Here is a 20,928-nt window from a genome sequence, read left to right on the forward strand (position 1 = left end):
GCATGCTCCTGTCAGGCTGAGGATTTAGATGGTCTGTCTGTAGCATAAGTCCAAAGAAGAAAGCTGAAGTTTTGTCTTGATTGCTCTGGACAAGAGCACTTCACTGTGAATTGCCCTTACAAGCTTAAGCCCAAGTTATTGAAGCCCAGGGCAATCCTCTTGAATCATGCGGCTTGGCTCCTCTCTGTTCCCATTTCACTGCAGTGGTCTTCAGGCTCTTTGGAGGTATCTGCTCAAACTGACTTAGCAACTGCTTGGAACTTTATTAGCCAGGATTTCACCTGAATGGAATACCCTTTAAGTCAAATCCCTCCCCAGTCCCCATTGTGGCTGTTAATGGCAGACTCCTAGGCCAGGGAAGATGGGTGTGATAGGTCCAGGTGAACTTGAGGTTAACCTCAGGCATCTGGCATTCAAAGACATTTCTCTTCGGGTCCTTGAGGCTCCATTCAGCCTAGTCCTGTTAGAGTTGAATGCTTTCTAGAGCACAACCTTCTTATTCATAGTTGGTAAGGGCATATTGTTTCCTGATCTCCCTCTTGTTATTTTGACTTGTGTTCCTGATCCTAGATTGACAGACAGACCTCATCTTCATAGCCTTTGCTGCAGAGGAATTCCCAGATCTTTTGGAAGAATATCAGTCATGTTTTCAGCAAGAAGCAAGTTGAGACTCTTTTCAAGTACCAAGAATATGACTATGTCATTGAACTGCAGTCCAGTACAATGCCACCTCATGGTTGCACACACTCATGGTCGAAGTCCACTCCAGCCCATCTGAATCCATCTTGTCATTTGTGGGACATAGACCATAAAAGTCTGCTTGGCACTGTTCGCACGTTCCAGCTACTGAAATTGCTGTTGAAGCTTTCTCCTGCCCATTCTAAACCAGATTGCCATAAACGGGACACAGACTGCATGTCTGCCCGGCACTGGCCTTAGTTCTTTGCCAGCTAGGTGTCACTCGACACATCCACACAGATGCAGCCTTTTAAGTTTTTTTTTTTAAATAGCATCCATTTTCTAATTAGAGAGCCTCTGTGTTCATCTCACCCCATTTTGAATTCTGTCACCATTTTTGGCTCTACCACCTGCCCCGGGAGGGCAGTCCAGGCATCGACCACCTCTGTGAAAAAGAATTTCCTGATATTACTCCTGAATCTACCGATTCATGTGCTCTAGTTTTACCATTTCTCCTTCTCTGAAAAAGATTTGTTTCTATATTACCTATCAAATATTTAAACCTCTATATCACATCTCCCCTATCCCTTCTTTCCTCTATACCATTATTTTCACATTCCTCTTGATCGCTTCAAGTTTTTTATATCCTTGGCAAGATACAGTCTCCAAGACTGAACACAGTAGTCCAGCAACTTGTACAGGGGCATCAACACCTCCTTTTATGCCTCCTGTGTCATGATGCCCCCCCCCCCCCCCCACCCTACCTAACATAACAACATAAGCATTGCCATACTGAAACATGATCAAGTTTGAGCTACTATCTGGGATGAACCCGCAAAGGAAATCTACTGTAGCTGCATTTAATTTTTGAAAGGGCAACTATAATAAAATGAGGAAAATGGTTAAAAAGAAACTAAAAGGATTGGCTGCAAAGGTTAGGACACTAAATCAGGCATGGGCGTTATTCAAAAATACCATCTTGGAAGCCCAGACCAGATGCATTCCACGTATTTGCAAAGGTGGAAAGAAGAGAAAACATCAGCCAGCATGATTAAAAGGTGAAGTAAAAGAGGCCATTACAGCCAAAAGATTGTCCTTCAAAGAATGGCCCAAATGAAAAAATAAGAAGCAACATAAGCACTGGCAAGTCAGATGCAAAGCATTAATAAAGAAGGCTAAAAGAGAATATCAAGAGAAACTTGCCGCACAAGCTAAACTCACAGTAACAACTTTTTCACGTACATCAGAAACTGAAAACCTGTGAGTCAATCTGTGGGACTGTTAGATCATAAAGGAGAACAAGGGGCACTCAGGGAAGACAAGGCCATAGTGAAGAAACTGAATGAATTCTTTGCTTCTATCTTTATGGAAGATGTAGGAGATCTGCCTATACCAGAAATGGTTTTCAAGGGTGATGATGCAGAGGAACTGAAAGAAATCTTGGTGAACCTGGAAGATGTACTGAGTCAAATTGACAAATTAAAGAGTAGTAAATCACCTGGACCGGATGGCATACATCCAAGGGTACTCAAAGAACTCAAGCATGAAATTGCTGATCTGCAGTTAGTAATATGTAACCTATCATTAAAATTGTCCGTAGTGCCTGAAGATTGGAGGATGGCCAATGTGATGCCAATATTTAAAAGGGTTCTAGGAGTGATCTGGGAAATTATAGACCAGTAAGCCTGATGTCGGTGCCGGGCAAAATAGTAGAAACTATTATAAAGAATAAAATTACAGAACACGTAGACAAACATGGATAAATGGGTCACAGTCAGCATGGATTCAGCCATGGGAAGTCTTGCCTTACCAATTTGCTTCATTTCTTTGAAGGCGTGAATAAACATGTGGATAAAGGTGAACTGGTTGATGTAGTGTATCTAGATTTTCAGAAAGATTTTGACAAAGTTCCTCATTAGAGACTCCTGAGAAAATTAAAGAGTCATGGGATAGGAGGCAAGGTTTTGATATGGATTAGGAATTGGTTATTGGACAGAAAACAGAGGGTAGGGTTAAATGGACATTTCTCTCAATGATGGAGGGTGAACAGTGGAGTGCCGCAGGGATCTGTACTGGGACCGGTGCTATTTAACATATTTAGAAATGATATGGAAATTGGAATGACGAGTGAGATGGTTAAATTTGCAGATGATACAAAACTGTTCAAGGTTGCTAAAACACGTGCGGACTGTGAAATATTGCAGGAAGACCTGAGGAAAATGGAAGACTGGGCATCCAAATGGCAGATGAAATTTAATGTGGACAAATGCAAGGTGATGCATATTGGAAAGAATAATCCAAATCATAGTTACCCGATGCTAGGGCCCACCTTGGGGGTCAGCAATCAAGAAAAAGATCTAGGTGTTGTTGTAGATAATATGCTGAAATCTTCTGCTCGGTGTACAGCGATGGCCAAAAAAGCAAACAGGATGCTAGAAATTAATAGGAAAGAGATGGTGAATAAGACCGAAAATACTATAATATCTTTGCACCTTGAGTATTGCGCTCAGTTCTGGTCGCCATACCTCAAAAAAGATATAGCGGAATTAGAAAAGGTTCAAGAAAAAGCGACCAAAATGATAATGGGGATGGAACTCCTCTTCCATGAGGAAAGGCTAAAGAGGTTAGAGCTCTTCAACTTGGAAAAGAGACAGATGAGGGGAGATATAATTGAGGTCTACAAAATCCTGAGTAGTGTAGAACGAGTAGACGTATATTGATTTTTCAATTGTTCCAAAAGTACAAAGACTAGGGGACACTCGAGGAAGTTACATGGAAATACTTTAAAAACAAATAGGAGGAAATATTTTTTCACTCAATGAATAGTTAAGCTCTGGATCTCTTTGTCAGAGGATGTGGTAACAATGGTTAGTGTATCTGGGTTTAAAAAAGATTTGGACAAATTCCTAGAGGAAAAGTCCATAGTCTGCTATTGAGACAGACATGGGAAACAACTGCTTGCCCTGGGATTTGTAGTATGGAGTGTTGCCATGATTTGGGTTTCTGCCAGGTACGTGTCACCTGGCTTGGCCACTTTTTGGAAAACAGGATACTGGGCTAGATGGACCATTGGTCTGACCCAGTAAGGCTACTCTTATGTTCTTATAACTGAAGGTCCATCAAGCCCAGTTTCCTGTTTCCAACAGTGGCCAATCCAGGTCACAAGTACCTGGCAAGATCCCAAAAGAGTAAAACAGATTTTATGCTGCTTATCCTAGAAATAAGCAGTGGATTTTCCCAAGTCCATCTTAATAACGACTTATGGACCTTTCTTGTAGGAAATTATCTAAACCTTTTTTAAGCCAGGCTAAACTAACTGCTTTTACCTAACATCCTTGGTAGTCCAGTTGGGGTGTGGGGCAGGAATGAATCCCACTCACTCCTGCCTCTAGCTCCTTCTTCATCGAAATGGCTGTTAGTGGCAGCCTTGAGATAGGAGTTATTGCTTAGTCAGGGTGAGGGTGATTGGAAGAGGGGCTGTTTCAGGCAAGAGGGGAATCGGAAGGGACGTTCTGGAAAGGTGGTAGGAGGGGGCTTAGGGAGAGGTGCTGGGGAACATTTTAAACTATCTTATGTGGACCCCGACTGAATATTGGCTGGGAACTACATAAGTACCAGCAGCTACTGGTTTTCCAATTAGCCCTGGATATTCAATGCTGGTGGCCGCACTTGGCCTGGCACTAAATATCTGGGGCAAATTTAGCCACCGATAGTCAGTGTTTAAAAAAATGCTGACCTCTGCTGACTGAATATCAGCCAGTATAAGTTTACACACATATCTGTTACGTAGGCACTAACATGCCAACTCTTTGGCTGGATAAGTGCTTGTTCCTAACTTTTAAGTGTAAATATACTTGGTTAGGCTATTATTCTATAAAGGAAAGTAGGTGCCTATCTTCCTTTATAGAATAAGCTCCTACCAGCCACCCTGTTGCAGAATTGCCCTCATTCCCAGGAATATCTTCTTTCTAGAATGTTCTCTCCTCAGATAATCTATATGATAAGAAAATGGTGGAACTAGATGAAAGAGCCGTGCTCTTGGATAAGATGGAGGAGGAATGCAGGAAGTCAGTGCGAATGGCTACTGACAACTTCAATGCAGCCCAGGTAAAAACACAGCCTTGGACTTCTATTTGCTTAGGTACCCTGTACTAGCAGGAAGTGCTACATCACCCTTCCTCCAATCCATGACATGCTCTTTCTTCCCTTTTCTCCCCCCCCCCCCCCCCGCCTCTTCTTCTCTCTACCTTGTTTCTCATGTGCAGGCTGCAGCCCTGGTGAGGCAGAGGCAGTTAGAAAAGCAAAAGGATGAGGATGATAACTCTGCTGAAATCTACAACCACCTGACAGGCGACATCCTGACGGAGAATCCTTCTGCTGCCACCAGCTGCTTCCAGGTGCATCGTGTGATTACAGACCGCTGGAAGGGCATGACCCCTGAGCAGCTGCAAGACATCTTGAGAACACAGAAGCAGCAGCAAGAGGCGAAACAGGTATAATTTCCCCTCTCCTGATAATGAGCCATGGTGGCAGTACCTCTTCCATGAGTTCAGGTAAAAAAAAACCTGTAAGATACACCTTGGCTATACACACCATATTTAATCTAGTGTTGCCACCCCTATTCTGTTCAATTCTCTACCATACTACATCTGTTCTTAAACTTATCATAACTGTTTCAAGGCAGCTTTCAAAGCTTATTATAGTTATACCAGACTATATAGGGGCAGCCCAAGGCAATCTGCTGCCTGAGGTGAGGGATGAGATGGCACCCCCAGCCCCCTGGCATCTGCCCTCCCCCCGAATCTAGTGTCTCTCCCTTCACACTCTCGATCTGGCATCTCCCTCTTCCTTCCTCAACCTTCTTCCCTCAGTCTACCTTCTTTTTTTGTTTTCCAAAAGTCATCATTGGCAGCGATTCACTTTTGCTGCCCTGCCATTGACACTGGCTTCTTCTCTCTACTGTGGCCCAACTTTGAGAAAACAGGAAGTTACACCAGAGAGGCGGACCGCAGTACAGTGAAGAAACTGGTGGGCAGCATATGGGAATCACTGCTGCCGACGACTTCTAGAAAACAAAAAAAGAAGGTAGACTCGGGGAAGGGGGTTGAGGAAGGAAGGAGGGTGAAGCCAGGCCGCAACTGGTGTGTGGGATGGAAAGGAGCGATGCCGACCTGGAAGGAAGGAGTGATGCAAGCAGTTAGGCTGGCCGACTGGCGGTGGTGGCAAAGATACCGCTCCATGAAGAGTGCTTCCTGAGGCCCCCGTCTCAGTTGCCCTAATAGTAGAACTGCCACTGGGGCTATAATCTGTTCAGGAAAGACAGGGTAGGAAGAAAGGGAGTGGCATTATATGTTAAAGATAATATTAAAGCCACACAATTGCAGGACCTACAGGGTAAGGAAGAGGCACTGTGGATCAATCTGGAAAAGAGGGAATGACAAATGTATTTACATTGGTATGATATACAGTCCTGCTTCACAGACAGAAGTAATACACACAGATTTAATTGAAGACATTCAAAATATAGCTGTGAAAGGGGAAGTACTACTAATAGGTGATTTTAATCTGCCAGATGTTGATTGGGGTATCCATATCGCTGGGTCTTTTAGAAGCAGGGAGATCCTGGATTCTCCACAGGGGGAACTATTCCAGCAGTTGGTAATGGAACCCATACAGGATGGGACCATACTGTACTTAGTGCTTACTAATGGGGAGAGTATTTCTGATGTTATAGTAGGTGATCATCTGGCATCTAGTGATCACCAGATGGTGTGGTTTAATATTAAAATAGGTGTGGAGAGGGTTCATTCAAAAGTGAAGGTTCTAGGCTTCAAAAGAACTAACGTGTTCAGATGGGGGATTATCTCAAGGAATTGTCTGGATGGGAACATCTGGAAGAAGTTGGAAAGCAGTGGCAAAACTGAAAGGAGCTATTGTAAGGGCAAAAAACCTTTCTCTGATAACTACTACTACTACTACTTAACATTTCTAGAGCGCTACTGGGGTTACGCAGCGCTGTACAAATTAACAAAGAAGGACGGTCCCTGCTCAAAGGAGCTTACAATCTAAATAACGAAATGTCAAGTTGGGGCAGTCTAGATTTCCTGAGTAGAGGTGTAGTGGTTAGGTGCCGAAGGCGACATTGAAGAGGTGGGCTTTAAGCAGAGATTTGAAGATGGGCAGGGAGGGGGCCTGGCGTATGGGCTCGGGGAGTTACATAGTAACATAGTAACATAGTAGATGACGGCAGAAAAAGACCTGCATGGTTCCTCCAGTCTGCCCAAGAAGATAAATTCATATGTGCTACTTTTTTATTTGTACTGTCCTCTTCAGGGCACAGACCATATAAGTTTGTTTGTTCCACGCATGGGGTGAGGCGAGGCAGAAAGGGTGGAGCCTGGAGTTGGCGGTGGTGGAGAAGGGTACTGAAAGGGATTTGTCTTGAGAGCGGAGGTTACAGGTAGGAACGTAATAACAAGCAGGCCATTTTATTCTCACATTTGGTGACATTCATCTTCCCGGAGTGGAACACTTTTACAGTGTACTACAACTTTAAGAGCATGCGACAACATCCCCACTGCATAAGCACAAGTGCCTTCCTAACTGCCATGAGAGAGCAGGACCATCAGTCTCTCTTCATCCGCCGTGAGGACAGAATGTGCTACTCGCAGCTCCTCATAGCTTCTGGTGTGTGATTGACGTTTTGAGTTTTTTGTGCCTTCCCTGTGGGACTTTTCCTGCCTTATTTTATTTCTGTGGTGAAATGGTGGATTTTCCAGCATATGAATTATAAGACTATTTCATGAAGTGTATTTCTCTTGTTTGCCCAGCAGGTGGTTCATGCTTTATGTTTAAAGCTGTTACAGAGAAATGATTGTTCCTTATTTATTTTAACAGAGAGAAGTAACTTGCAGTGATGTGGCCAGCTACTTAAAAAAAATGTTGTTCTGGGTTCTGATTGGTCTAGGAGCTCAAATTCAGTCTGGAAATGCTGGATTTTTCTCCAGTCTCAGTTTGGAAGTAGAGAGAGAAAGACCTCTTTACTGAGACCCTGTGAACAGTTATATCATGTAACCTGTGAGCAACTATTTTTCTTGTACTTCCCAGGTACTATCCAGGTAGTGATAAAATGTTTAGATAGTTTTATAATTGATCCTTATTCAGTTACCTGTTATTTGCCTGTTATTTTCCATCTGTTTTTATAGTTCACTGTTCAATATTTTTTATGACAATAATCCTTTTTTAGTTTATTGTCTCTGCTTGTCTGGACTGACTAAGAATCCTGGTGGTTTGTGTGTTTGGTCTGTGAGTGCTTTCTAGGAATTGTGGGACCACTGGGACTGTGGCCCCAGGAGCCTAGAAATCACCGGGGATAACCTGAGAACAAGAGACTCACCCAGAGGCGGTTGGGACCCAGTCAGTGGGAGGAGGGTGCTAGTGTAGAGCACATGCTCAGGTGCAGGCGGACCTGAGCTGTGCTGGGGATAGACCCTCTAAGTGGCCGCAGGATTAGCCCCAGGTGAGTGGCTAGGCGTTTCCTGACAGACCTTGTCCTTCTTGTTTTTGGTGGCAGTGTAGTGGGATTGTCAGGCTCAGTGTGTGGGTGAGGGTCACTATCCACTGAGTGGTTCAGAGTTTTTTACCTGTAACCTTCAGACACAGAGCACAGTGAATGAGTGCAGTAGTAACAGGGTCCCTTTTCTGTTCATTTTTTTGGTAGTGTTAGGAGATTAGCAGCATGCTGATGGCGACTGGTAGCAGCCCTCAGACATGGGATATGCTTGACCTAACACAAGAGTGACTGGATGACCTCAGCAGGGAGGAGCTGCAGGACCAACTTGTGCAGAGTGACCAGACTCCTTGTGGACAGAGGCCCGTGAGTTGGCGTGGCCGGATGTACAGGAAACAAGTTTCTTTCAATTGAAAGGAAGCTCTGGAATGAGGGGGTATAGGATGAAGGTGAAAGGGGATAGACTCAGAAGTAACCTGAGGAAATACTTCTTCATGGAAAGGGTGGTGAATTCGTGGAACGGTATCCCGGTGGAAGTGGTGGAGACGAAAACAGTGTCTGAATTCAAGAGAGCTTGGGACAAATGCATAGAATCTCTAAGGGAGTGATAAGGAGAGTAGATGTCATGGATGGGCAGACTAGGTAGGCCATTTGGTCTTTATCTACCTACATTTTTCTCTGTTTCTGTGTTGTTTCTACATAGTTATTTTATGATGACTTTCCACCAGATTAACATCTGCACTTTGGTGTCTGTGGGGTATACTGTATGGACTGTGCGGGTCTTTATCTGCTGTCATCTACTATGTTACTGTGGCCCTTATTTTAGAAGCTCTATATTTTGGACATCTGGAAACTGGCTTTTAGACAGCCATATTGCATGGATGTCCAAATCCCGATTATATAAAGCTGAGATACAGATATCTAAAACTGCAGTATGTCCTTATAGCAAAGGGGCGTGCTCTGAGTGGGACTAGGGAGGGACCAAAATATGGATATCCATCTGAGATTTCAGAAGGAGAAAGATGCACTGCAGCTACCTCTCTGGGGTGCCATGGCAAATCAGGGCCAGCGCAACCCAGTAAACATGGCATGGGGTGCCACAAGCCATGCTTACCGCCGTCACAGTTCCAGCCTCAGCTCCCCCACAGCCCTCTTTTTGTTCCTGCCTCACTGCGTTTTTGAAATCTTTTATTTTACCTCAAAATCCAAGTGGCAGCAGCAGCAGCGAAAGAAACAGGCTCGCCTCGAGCCTTCCTTTCCCTCTCAGTGTCCCGCTTTTCTCTGACGTACTTTCCTGTTTCTGCAAGGGCGGGACACTGAGAGGGAAGGGAAGGCTCGAGGTGAGCCTGTTTCTTTCGCTGCTGCCGTCGGCGCCACTTGGATTTTGAGGTAAAGTAAAAGATGTAAAAAATGCAGAGCAGCAGGAATAAAAGGGGGATGTTGCGGGAGAAGAGGGTGGGCAGGTGGGGCTTGGGTTTGAACTGGAACTTGGGGGGCTGAAAAGGGGGGCAGGTGGGGGCTGGGGGTGAGTCACTGGACATGGATGGGATGGGAGGGGAGGATGGGGGCAAAGGAGAATCGCTGGACATGGATGGGCGAGGAGGATAAGGGTAAAGGAGAATCGCTGGTCATGGAGGGGAGGGCAGGGGAGAGGAGAAATCGCTAGACATGGAGGGGAGGGCAGGGGAGAGAGGAGAATTGCTGGACATAGATGGATGGAGGGGGCAGGGGAGAGGGGAGAATTGCTAGATATGGATGGATGGAGGAGAGGAGACCTATGGGAGCATGCCGTGAAAAACTGCTTGGACATGAAGGGTGCCGTGAACTGAAAAGTTTGGGAACCACTGCCCTAGAGTTTGCTGCCCCCCCCCCACCCCACGTGAAACTGGTAAGCGATACCGGGCTCTGTAACGGCTTCAGGAACTATAAGCCCGAAGGCTATTGAAGCAGTGTACATTCAGGTATGGTAGGTATTTTGCTGTCCTTGGAGGGCTCACAATAAAATAAAAAAACGTAAAGAGCTGTAGTGGGATTTGATGGTACCCCAAGTTCTCAGCCCACTGCTGTAACCATTAGGCTACTGCTGTACTCCCCATGGAATTTTATGTGACCATTTTATAACATGGATGTTTCTATGCTGCCACAATGACATCCATATCCCTTGTTTTGCCCTGTTCATAGGTCAGACATTTCAGTTTGTAAAATGGATGTTCATGCTGTTTGTAACCAGCACATGGATGTCCATTTCTCATGTATTTTAGAACAGACTATATGTTGACAAATCCTGTTGTAAAATACTAGCACCATCAGTGACATATTGACTTGCATGCCCTTATTCTGAGTTGGAAGTCCATTCTAAAATGCCATTTCATATTACTATGGGATTGGATTTCTGTATATCCCTCTCTTGGGGGCTTGCTGGCATCCTCCAGTCATCATCATCTGTGGTGTGTCTTCGTTTTTAGTCTTTTATTGGTTCCCTTCTTGTGGTCCCGGGTCCACTTCTCAGAGGCAGTGGGATTGTAGCACAATAAGACCATAAATGGGTGTGGCTTGGAAAAAGGTATTTTATATAAAATAGGCTTATTAAACGTACAGCACTTGGAACAGATAGTTGTTACAGAGCTGCTTGTGTGTGTGTGTGTGTGTGTGTGTGTTTAAGTGAATATGTGTCTGTCCTCCTGTCGGTGGCTGAGGAGGGAGGTGTGTGTGTGGAATGGCTATCCGAGCATAAATGTCTGTAGGTATGAATGTTTGTGGTGTCCACTCTCCTGTGTATATTTGTGGTGTCCCTCTCCTGTGTATGCCCTCCCCCACTCCATGTTTATGTACGTCCTATGTGTGCCTTGTTTGTCCCTCTTTGTGTTTATATACCTGAATTTTCCAGCACCTTCCTGTGTCATAATTTGGTTTGTTTAATCTGATGTCTCCTGATTACCAAGAAGGTGTGAATTCCTTTGAAGGCCCAGTTCTCAGAGATAGCCTGACTGGCTACCCTTGAGGATTTAGTCCTATGTAAACCGATCCCATCAGCTAGAGAGACATCCTGTCAACTTACACTGACATCACTGGGGGGGGGGGGGGGGGGGGGCGGAGGTTGGGTCACAGTAGTCTGCAGTATCTCCCAGAAGCCTTTGGCTAACTCTCTGGGCAGGCTTTGAATTCTTAGTTAGGCTAACTTTCAGGTTAGCCCCAGAACATCACAATGTCATATTGACATGATATTTCACTTTATTTATTTATTGGGATTTATTAACCGCCTTTATAAAGAGATGTATTTTTAAATTATTATTATTATTGTTTTATTATGGCTATTTTATACTGGTTTGTAACCTAGGCCCCCTGGTGTGTCATGGCCTTATATCGTATCTTTCCCTGATTTTATATATTTATATTGTTATTGTAAACTTCTTGGATATTTGCTTACAAGTGGTATATCAAATAAAATGATTTATGAATGTGAACCATGGAGGAAACTCACAGAAAAGTGAGAATACAATGCTATTGGGTTGACCAGAAGATTCATTAACTGGGAGAATTCTTACATAGGAAATAATGGCAGTTTTCAGAGCTGAAGGTGGTGTGAAAGGAGATTTTTGTCAAGTTGTTTAATCTCAGCCCTTGACAGTAGGGCATTTTAGACAGGGTGGGAAGAATGACCCTGATTGTTATCTTTCCTGTCCCCAGCGGCTGAGAGAGGAGGAGTGGCAGCGGGATATGGAATGGGACAAGCAAAGAATGCTGGCGGCCCGAGCTGCAATGGTGCTCGAAGAACAGGAACAAAACCTGAGCAAGCAGTTGAGGCAGAACCTAGACTCATACAACCAACAACTGGCCAGGGAGCAGAAAGCACAGTGAGTACCAATGGAACAGACCTATAAGAAGCAGAACAAGGAAGGTGATACAAGAAGCAGAATGAGATCCACCAGGCAGAGACATAGTAGAGATGAACAAACACAGTGAGTAGAGAGCACAGTGAGTACCAATGGAACAGACACAGAAGAAGCAGAACAAGGAAGGGGCACACAAGAAACAGAATAGGTTCAATGAGGCAAATATAATATTTATTTATTTTATTTATTGGGGTTTGTGGCACTGTGGTTAGCAACTGGCTGCAGGATCTCATAAAAATGTGACACACACACACACACACACAAAGGTTGCTGGTAAAAGTCAACAGTACTTTATTTATGTACACCAAAAAGGCTGCAATCAGCCTTTGTAACTCCACAGACTTAGTCCTTTCTCTCATAATATAGTCCCCATAATATAGAAGCCAGCCCTAAACACTGGCAGCTAATGCCGTTTCAGGTCCCTTTTGGGGACACACCAAATTGATATACGTTAGGAATATTCTGCAAGGTTCTCTCCTACCTTGGCAGTCTTCTGTCCACATATAATCAACTCTTGGAGGCTGACTTGATTACTTACAGTATCCCTACCCCAGGGAAGCTCTTAGCTTCAGGATATTCCTCTTCCCTCAGGACTGTAGCCTTCTCTCTCTCTGCATCGTTGCTGGGAGGTCCTCACTCAGGGCTGCTCCCTGGAGGCTTCTTGACTCGGGCCTCCCTCACTACCTCCTAGGAGACCTCTTGCCTTGTCCTTCCTGATCTGTTCTACCTCAAGGCATTTAACCACCTCCCTGCCTGAGCTCCGTCCCTCTGACTCAGCAAAAGTAACTCCACCTGCCTTAAGGTGGCTCACTCTCAGTCTCAAGTGAAGGAGTGATCCTATGGGAACTCGGCCATGTACTACCTACTCCTTCACAGGGTTTATTAACTGCCTTTATGAAATGATTCACCCAAGGCAGAGTACAGTAGATACAGTTTAATATAAAACTTACAAGTTTAACAGCATAATAGTAGTAAGATTACCAAATATGAGCATAAATACAATCAGTGAGGTAAATTTGGAAATGGCAGCTTGACCACCATGATACAGTATCAGAAATATAAACATCTTGTTTTTCTTCAGCTGTAGTTCCATCATGAATCATCTCTTATTCTGCAACATCGTCAGTCTGGTTTTTGGGTAGGATTCAGTACTGAAACGGTATTGACCTCTCTGCTAAATGAGATCTACCAAAAACTAGATGATGGCCTTATTGCCTTGGCCATATCCTTAGCTCTATCAGTGACATTTGATGTCATTGTTCATACTCTACTCTTGCAATGTCTTTCCTCAATTGGACTTAAGGGCACCGTGCTCCAATGGTTTACTTCCTTTCTTCAGAACTGTACTTTTCAGGTTACATTACATGGTCATTCACATTCTTTTCCTCAGTCTTATGTCCCTCAGGGCTCGATTCTCTCTCTGATTCTCTTCAATATTTACCTTAGCCCATTAGCTACACTCATATAGGCTGCTGGCTTCAGTGCTTGCTTTTATGCCAATGACATTCTGATTGTTCATTACACTACCAGTTCAAACTAAGATTTTTCTCTTCCTCAAGCCTGCCTGGATAAGGTATCGGATTGGCTTGCCGAATATTTTTTGGTTCTTAACTCTAACAAAGCTACAGCCTGCTGGTTTATTGGGAATGCAACTATCCCTTCCACTGTCCCTGAACTATTTGGCACACCGATTCAGCCAGTCACTCAGTTTAAATATCTTGGTCTCCAAATTAACTCCAAATTAAAGTTTACTGCTCAGATATCATCAGTTTTAAAGTTGGGGTTTTTTGCCCTCCATAGACTTAGGTCTGTTAAGGGTATCCTTGATTCTGACACTCTATGTACATTATATCATGTATTTATCAGATCAGACTACTGCAATGCCATCTACGCTGGGCTCCCTAATTCAGAAATTAAATGTTTATAAACACTCCAGAACACTGCTGCATGGTTACTCTGCTCTGCCAATCGGAGGGACCATGTTACCCCTCTGCTTCAGAAACTTCACTGTCTTCCTATTCATTTCAGGATTCAGTGTAAAATTCTTAAGTTAGCATTCAAGGCGATCCATACTGGCCTGCCAGAGTATCCGGTTGTCCTTACTAGTCCTTCCATTCCTGTGTGTAATTTGCTTTCTTAGAATGATTTTAGACTTGTCTTTCCCAAATCCTGGCCAGGCTTATTGGGAAGTTAGGCGGAGAAGTGCATTTTATTTTATGGCCCCATTCCTGTGGAACAGCTTGCCCTTTGACATCAGATCTGAACAATCCTTGAAGAACTTTTAAGAGTATCTTAAAAACTCACTTATGAATAACCCAGGAAGGGGTACCCTGAAGGCAGGGCACTGCTTAGCAATCAGGTGTACTGATATTTGATGAATGTGTTTTGATACGAGTGTGACCTTTCCTATCAGTTAATGGCGTTCTTTTATTCTTAATGTACATCACTTTGATTTATGTGTTAAAAAAGACTATTTATAAAATGTTAATAAACATAAACATAACAGTGTTATATAACATCATATAACAGAAATATGATAGAAGTCAGTACAATACAAATGTGACCATAGTAGGCAGCCTGGAAAAACAGAAACACCTAATAGGCACACATTAGAACATTCAAATAACGTAGATATGAAGCTAACAATACAATGAAACATCTTACTATGTAACTTAGGGGGCAAATGCTGTTGAGATGTATAAATGGGAACAAGATGGGTAGTACAAAGTCAATTGGAATAAATAAATGGGTGGTTAAACTGAAGGCAAATTATAAGTACAGTTGAATTAAATATGAGGAACTGATCTAAGTTACATGGTTGCAGGAGAGCGTGACTGAAACTGGGGGGGGGGAGGGGGTTGGTTTTGGCTCAAACCAAATTTGCAGCCAGACTGTGTTGCTTGATTTCAGCTGAAACTGAAGGCAAAACTGAAACTAACCACTACTGGCCCGAATCGGTGTTAGGTCCTGCCCTGGCCTCCACTCCCTCCTTGAAGGCCACTTCCTCCTCCTTTTCTATCCCCCCCCCAATAGGAGGAACCATCCATTTGTTCATTCTGCTACCCCCGAAAAAGGAGGAACTGTCCCATCTCATCCCTAAACAGAAGGGGCCCCTCTTCCGGATCCACCTGTTGTTCCTTCCGGACATACTTTAAATCCTGGTGGTGTAGTGGCCTAGTCGGGGAAGGAACAATCCCTAATCACTTCTGACCATGCTGTCCCCACTATTAAAATGGCAGCTGCAACCTTCAGCGTCAGCCTCAAAAAAATTGCTGCTGAGGGTTGTGACAGCCATGTTGAGGTTGAAAGCCAGCATAGGTATAAGACTGTCTTTGTGTCATGTTAGACCTTTTTTTTCAGTCGATGATTTATAAAAGATGGCACATACATTTATATTATCAAAACTGGATTATTGAAATTCATTATATTTGGTTGTGTCCAAGGTCACACTGCAGAGGCTGCAGCTCATGCAGAATACTGCTGCAATGATAATTTTGGGGAAGCAGAAATGAGAAAGGGTGTCCACTTTATTACAGTCACTACACTGGCTCCAAACAGCAGCACGAGTTGATCTTAAAATTCTAGGTTTGACTTAAGAACATAAGATAGCCATAGTGGATCAGACCAATTGTCCATCTAGCCCAGTTCAGAATAGTTCTCAGATCCACATACCTTGTGGGCAAATCCAACAGCCTGGCTGACAAACTGAGCAGGGTCATGCAACCGCATGATTGGTCACTCAGCATGGGCGTTGCCTGCAAGATCTTCCGAGTCTGGGGCACCCCCTCGGTGGATCACTTTGCCATTTCATTCAATCACAAAGTCCCTCAGTACTGTTCCAGGTTCAGGGCACACGACAGACTAGCATCAGATGCCTTTCTTCTTCACTGGGGGAACAGCCTTCTGTATGCATATCCTCTCATGTAGAAGACTTTGTTGAAACTCAAGCAAAACCAGGTAACCATGATCCTGATTGCCCCATATTGGCCCAGGCAAATATGGTTCCCTCTTCTTCTGGAGTTATTCTCCGAAGAAACTTGGTGATTGGAGTGTTTTCCAGCCCTCATAATGCAGAATGAGGGCTCTCTTCTACATCCCAAGCTCCAGTCCCTGGCCCTCACATCCTGAATGTTGAAAGCTTAGAATTTGCTTCCTTGCATCTTCATGAGGGTGTCTCCAAGGTTTTGCTGGCTTCCAGGAAAGATTCCACCAAGAGGTGTTATCCTGCTTCCATCAGTGGCCAATCCAGGTCATAAGTACATGGCAGAATCCCAAATAGTAGCAAGATTCCATACTACTGATCCCAGGACAAGCAGTTGCTTCCCCCATGTCTATCTCAATAGCAGAATATTGACTTTTTCTCCAGGAACTTGTCCAAATCTTTTTTAAACGCAGATATGCTAACCACTGTAACCATATCCTCTGGCAACGAGTTCCAGAGCTTAACTATTCGTCAAATGAAAAAAGTATTTTCTACTATTCATTTTAAAAGTATTACCATGTAACTTCATTGAGTGTCTCCTAGTCTTTGTACTTTTTGAAAGAGTGAAAAATGTATTTGCAATCATCCGTTTTACACCACTCAGGATTTTGTAGACCTCAATCATAACCCCCCTCAGCCATCTCTTTTCCAAGCTGAAGACCCTAACCTCTTTAGCCATTCCTCATATGAGAGGTGTTCCATCCCCTTTCTCATTTTGAACCTTTTCTAATTCTGCTATATCTTTTTAAAGATATGTTGACCTTTTTTTCTTTCTATTTATTACGTTTAAAGTGGACTAAGGTTACTTTATCCAGATTATACCCAAAAGGATAGGTCTATTTTTTTTAAGAAGATCTTTATTAAGTTCTCAAACATAACATATATAACATTGGCAAGAGCTCATTCACCTCCAACATGGTGAGCAGAAATACAGTGAGTATTATGGAAAGGGACAAGCAGAAAGCAAGAGTATCACTGAGTAGTAACTGTAGGTATTCTCAGATGTAGTAGTACAATGTGAGGATGCAGGATTACTACAATGAGACAGAGAATAGAGGGAGAATCTATGTCTAACGTGTCATTTCCTTTCTCTGCAGACTGGCGTACCTGGACAAAGAAGTGTATGTCAACAACCCCACTGCACATTACTATACTCAGTTCAATACCAGCAGTCGCTAGGCAGTGATGAGACTCCCTCAAATCTTTCCTCATCACTGCATTCTGCAGCTAGAGGACAATGAACCCTGCTCCAGCAATCCATAATGGCCTTGTGTTGGCTATGTTGTAATTTCTTTAGCTAGATGGATATGATCCAAATAAAGACTTTATTCTAATGCATCAACTTCTTTATTAAACATTTCAGCCCAGGACAACTTCTCCCTTACTGTCAGAAGGAAAGTGTTATGGTAAGAAGCTCAGCTGGAAATGGGAGAGGCGCAAGATAGTTGCATGGGGACAGAAATCTTACCCACCCCCACCCGTCCCACTGGAATCTTACCCATCCCCACCCATCCCTGCAAGAATTTAACCTGTCCCTGCAAGAATTTAACCCTGAGCAGCAAGTGCGGGACTGCTGCGCATCGAACTGCCCACAGATGAAAGGGCTGGCGAGCCCTTTGATTAGCGCCGGCGAAGGAGCGTCAACGCTCTTGGACCTGGAAAAACAACTCCATCGTTCCCAAATTATTCAACCACCATGTCCAAAGGAGTGGAGTGAGTTAGAGGCAAAAAAGCTCCTAATTGAAAGAAAGCTGATAGTCAGTCTTGTTCTACCTTATGCTCTCTGGTCTGCTCCTGCAAGGAGAATTAAAAAAGGTTTGGATAATTTCCTAAAGGAAAAGTCCATAAGCCATTATTAAGATGGATGGGAAAATCCACTGCATATTCTAGGATGAGCAGCATAAAATCTGTTTTACTATTCTGGGATCTTGCCAGGTACTTGTGACCTGGATTTGCCACTGTTGGAAACATGATACTTGATGGACCTTTGGTCTGTCCCAATATGGCAATGCTTATGTTGTTATGAGGGTGTAAAACTGGGAGATAGAAAGATGGTAAGTAGGTGAGAGGTGAAATGAGGGAGACTAAGGACTGGAGGGTGAGAGAAAGGAAAATGAGCTTACATTGTTAACTAGGAGTGGAGAAGAAGAAAGAAAAGGAGAAAAAGATGAAAGAGAAGATCGCCATGACATAGTCACAAACTCGTACACCATTGGTAATTGTGGCTATCCTGCAGGGCCCCGCAACAACAGTGAATGCATGCATCAGTCTTGGCTCCCAGTATAAAGAGGGAAAATCACTGCAGATGTCCTACAGAAGTAAAATGTTTACACAAACGAGACAGAAAAATGTGCTGGGTCAGAGAGTGATTAAGAGAAGCAGGCAGCACATGCTAGAGCACCTAATTAAGGGAAGGGAAGAGGGATGCACATTTTGAGGGTGGTTGAGCCAGAACTGGGTTGTTTAATAGAAAACCAAAATTTGGGGATTGGGTGGGGAATTAAGTGGAAAATTGGGAGGGACAAAGAAATAATTTGGATTTGAGGGGTTGACTGTTGATTAGGGGTGGGTACTTAGTAGGGCTTGGGAAATAGGATAGGGAGTAAAGGATGCTTGGGGAGGAGACTGCAGGGACTTGGTGATTCAGAAGAAGGCATCTTGCTAGTCACACACACACTGACATCAGCTGCACATACTAGCAGGGCATGTTTATCCATTCCTACCCTAGCTAGGATAATATTCAATCACCTTTCTGTGTAGTAAATTTAAAACAAATCGGAGAAAATGTTTCTTCACCCAACGCATAATTAAACTCTTGAATTCGTTGCCGGAGAACGTGGTGAAGGCGGTTAGCTTAGCAGAGTTTAAAAAGGGGTTAGACGGTTTCCTAAAGAACAAGTCCATAAACCACTACTAAATGGACTTGGGGAAAAATCCACAATTCCAGGAATAACATGTATAGAATGTTTGTACGTTTGGGAAGCTTGCCAGGTGCCCTTGGCCTGGATTAGCCGCTGTCGTGGACAGGATGCTGGGCTCGATGGACCCTTGGTCTTTTCCCAGTGTGGCATTACTTATGTACTTATGACCTCATATGCAACTTGTGCAGAGAGCCGGGTCCTGAGTGTCTATCATGGGAGACATACGGGACTTGGCTCTCTGCAGTGCCGCTAATGCTTCCTGCGCCAGTTCCAGAAGTTTACATCAGAGGAGGTGAGCCTGGTACTGGAAGCACTAGTGGTGCTGCAGAGAGCCAGGTCCCACACATCTCGCATGGTAGTTTATTAGTTCGACCCCGGCAGAGGTGTAATGGGAGGAAGGGAGCAGGACTGTGCTGCAGGGTCATGGTGGATGGAAGGGGAGAGGGAGCAGGCCGAGCACACAGTGAAGGTGCAGTTCAGACTGAGGAGGCAGCCAAGCCTAACAACAAAGTAACAGCCAATCAGCTGCATTCTGGGAAGGTGTAGAAGACAGGGACTAGGGTTTCCAGGTGATGTCAGACCCTGGCTTGCATCTGATTGTGCCCGAACTTCCAGTCCCAGCTCAGGTGTTTTTGGGACCAGAAGTTCTGGCCCAATCAGCTGCTAGTCACATCTGACATTGCTTGGAAAGCCTGTAGAGGGGGATAAGCAAAGGGTTGGAAAATACTTTTTTTTAAAAACTACTTTCCAAATTTGTACTTTGTTACTAAGTACAAAAGTACAGATTAAATGTAACTCATTACAAGTAAAAAAGCATTGCCAAAAAAAGTAACTCGTTCAAAGTACTGCCAGTTGTACTTAAGTACTGTAATAAAGTACAAGTACTTTGTTACTACCCATCTCTGACTATGCCATACTTTGTATTATTTGAATATTTTTAGTACTGTAATTGTCTGTTGCCTATGTCTTATTCTTACTGTATACTGCTTTGAGTGAATTCCTTCAAAAAGGCAGTACATAATAAATAAATAAATAAGGGCGTGCAGGGAGAGCGACTAGGGCTCAAATTGAATGGGGGAGGTATGGAAACTAGGAGATTTTGGGGGATAGTTCAAGCACATGAGGTAGTGAGGGGAGAACGTGGACTGTGTCGGAGAAAGAGGTCTGGTTATGGGAGAAGGGGCACCCAGGGACTGAGTGGAAGAGTAGGAACATTGAGAGTAAGAGGAGGAGGAAAAGATTATGGGGGAGAATAATACTTGGGGAAGGAAAAGCATGAATTTAGACTGGGCAAATGTAGGGACAGTGATTGAGGATTGTGAGAATGGGAGGGGAGAGTAGAGACTGTGGGACTGCGTGGGAGGCAATAGAGTCTCCGGGTAGGGAGGGGGAAGCAAGATCAATTGGGGTAGGGTGAGCATGGACAGAGGGACTGAATTGACGGAAAAATGCCAACAAGAGGAATGCGACAAAAGAAGAGACAATGAGATATGAGAAATGACATGCATTTACCCTTGATGCAAGCAGAATGCAAAATCATGGCCATGTTTGGTTTGTTAGGTTGATTAAATTGACATTATTAAAAGAGTTTATTTTTACCAATAAATAAATTACTTAAATTTGTATTTATTATTAACAGGGAACGGAAAGGGGAAGTTCAGGGAGAGAGAATGATAGATGGGGAGGTCTTGGGGATAGGGAATGTAGGGAGAGAGTTCAAAAAGGAAGAGAGGAAGGGAGTGAGAGGGAAGAGCAAGCAAAGTAGAGTGTAAGGTTGGAAGGCAGGGGAAGGAGGAGAATTCATGGGTGAATGGCAGCCAGGAGGGGATTTGGCAAAGGAAATGGAGAGAGACAAGAAGTGAAGGTAGAGGAAAAGAGAAACATGCATGCCCACAGTCACACACACAGTGCCAACATGTACATACCTCAATTGCAGGAGAGAGT

General features: G+C 43.9%; 1 protein-coding gene across 2 annotated transcripts in view; it reads left to right on the forward strand.

Annotated features, from left to right (window-relative positions):
- The window catches only part of RIBC1 (RIB43A domain with coiled-coils 1), a 54,181-nt gene extending 36,676 nt beyond the window's left edge, over positions 1-17,505 (forward strand). For both annotated transcript variants that reach the window (XM_030194258.1, XM_030194260.1), the window contains exons 6-9: positions 4,667-4,785; positions 4,944-5,171; positions 11,876-12,042; positions 17,161-17,505. In XM_030194258.1, coding sequence (XP_030050118.1) covers positions 4,667-4,785; positions 4,944-5,171; positions 11,876-12,042; positions 17,161-17,242 — 596 coding nt within the window. In that variant the 3' untranslated portion in view covers positions 17,243-17,505. The remainder of the gene's footprint in view (positions 1-4,666; positions 4,786-4,943; positions 5,172-11,875; positions 12,043-17,160) is intronic.
- Positions 17,506-20,928: the final 3,423 nt, after the last annotated feature.

This window comes from Microcaecilia unicolor, chromosome 2, assembly GCF_901765095.1.
Source record: "Microcaecilia unicolor chromosome 2, aMicUni1.1, whole genome shotgun sequence".
Taxonomy (NCBI): domain Eukaryota; kingdom Metazoa; phylum Chordata; class Amphibia; order Gymnophiona; family Siphonopidae; genus Microcaecilia; species Microcaecilia unicolor.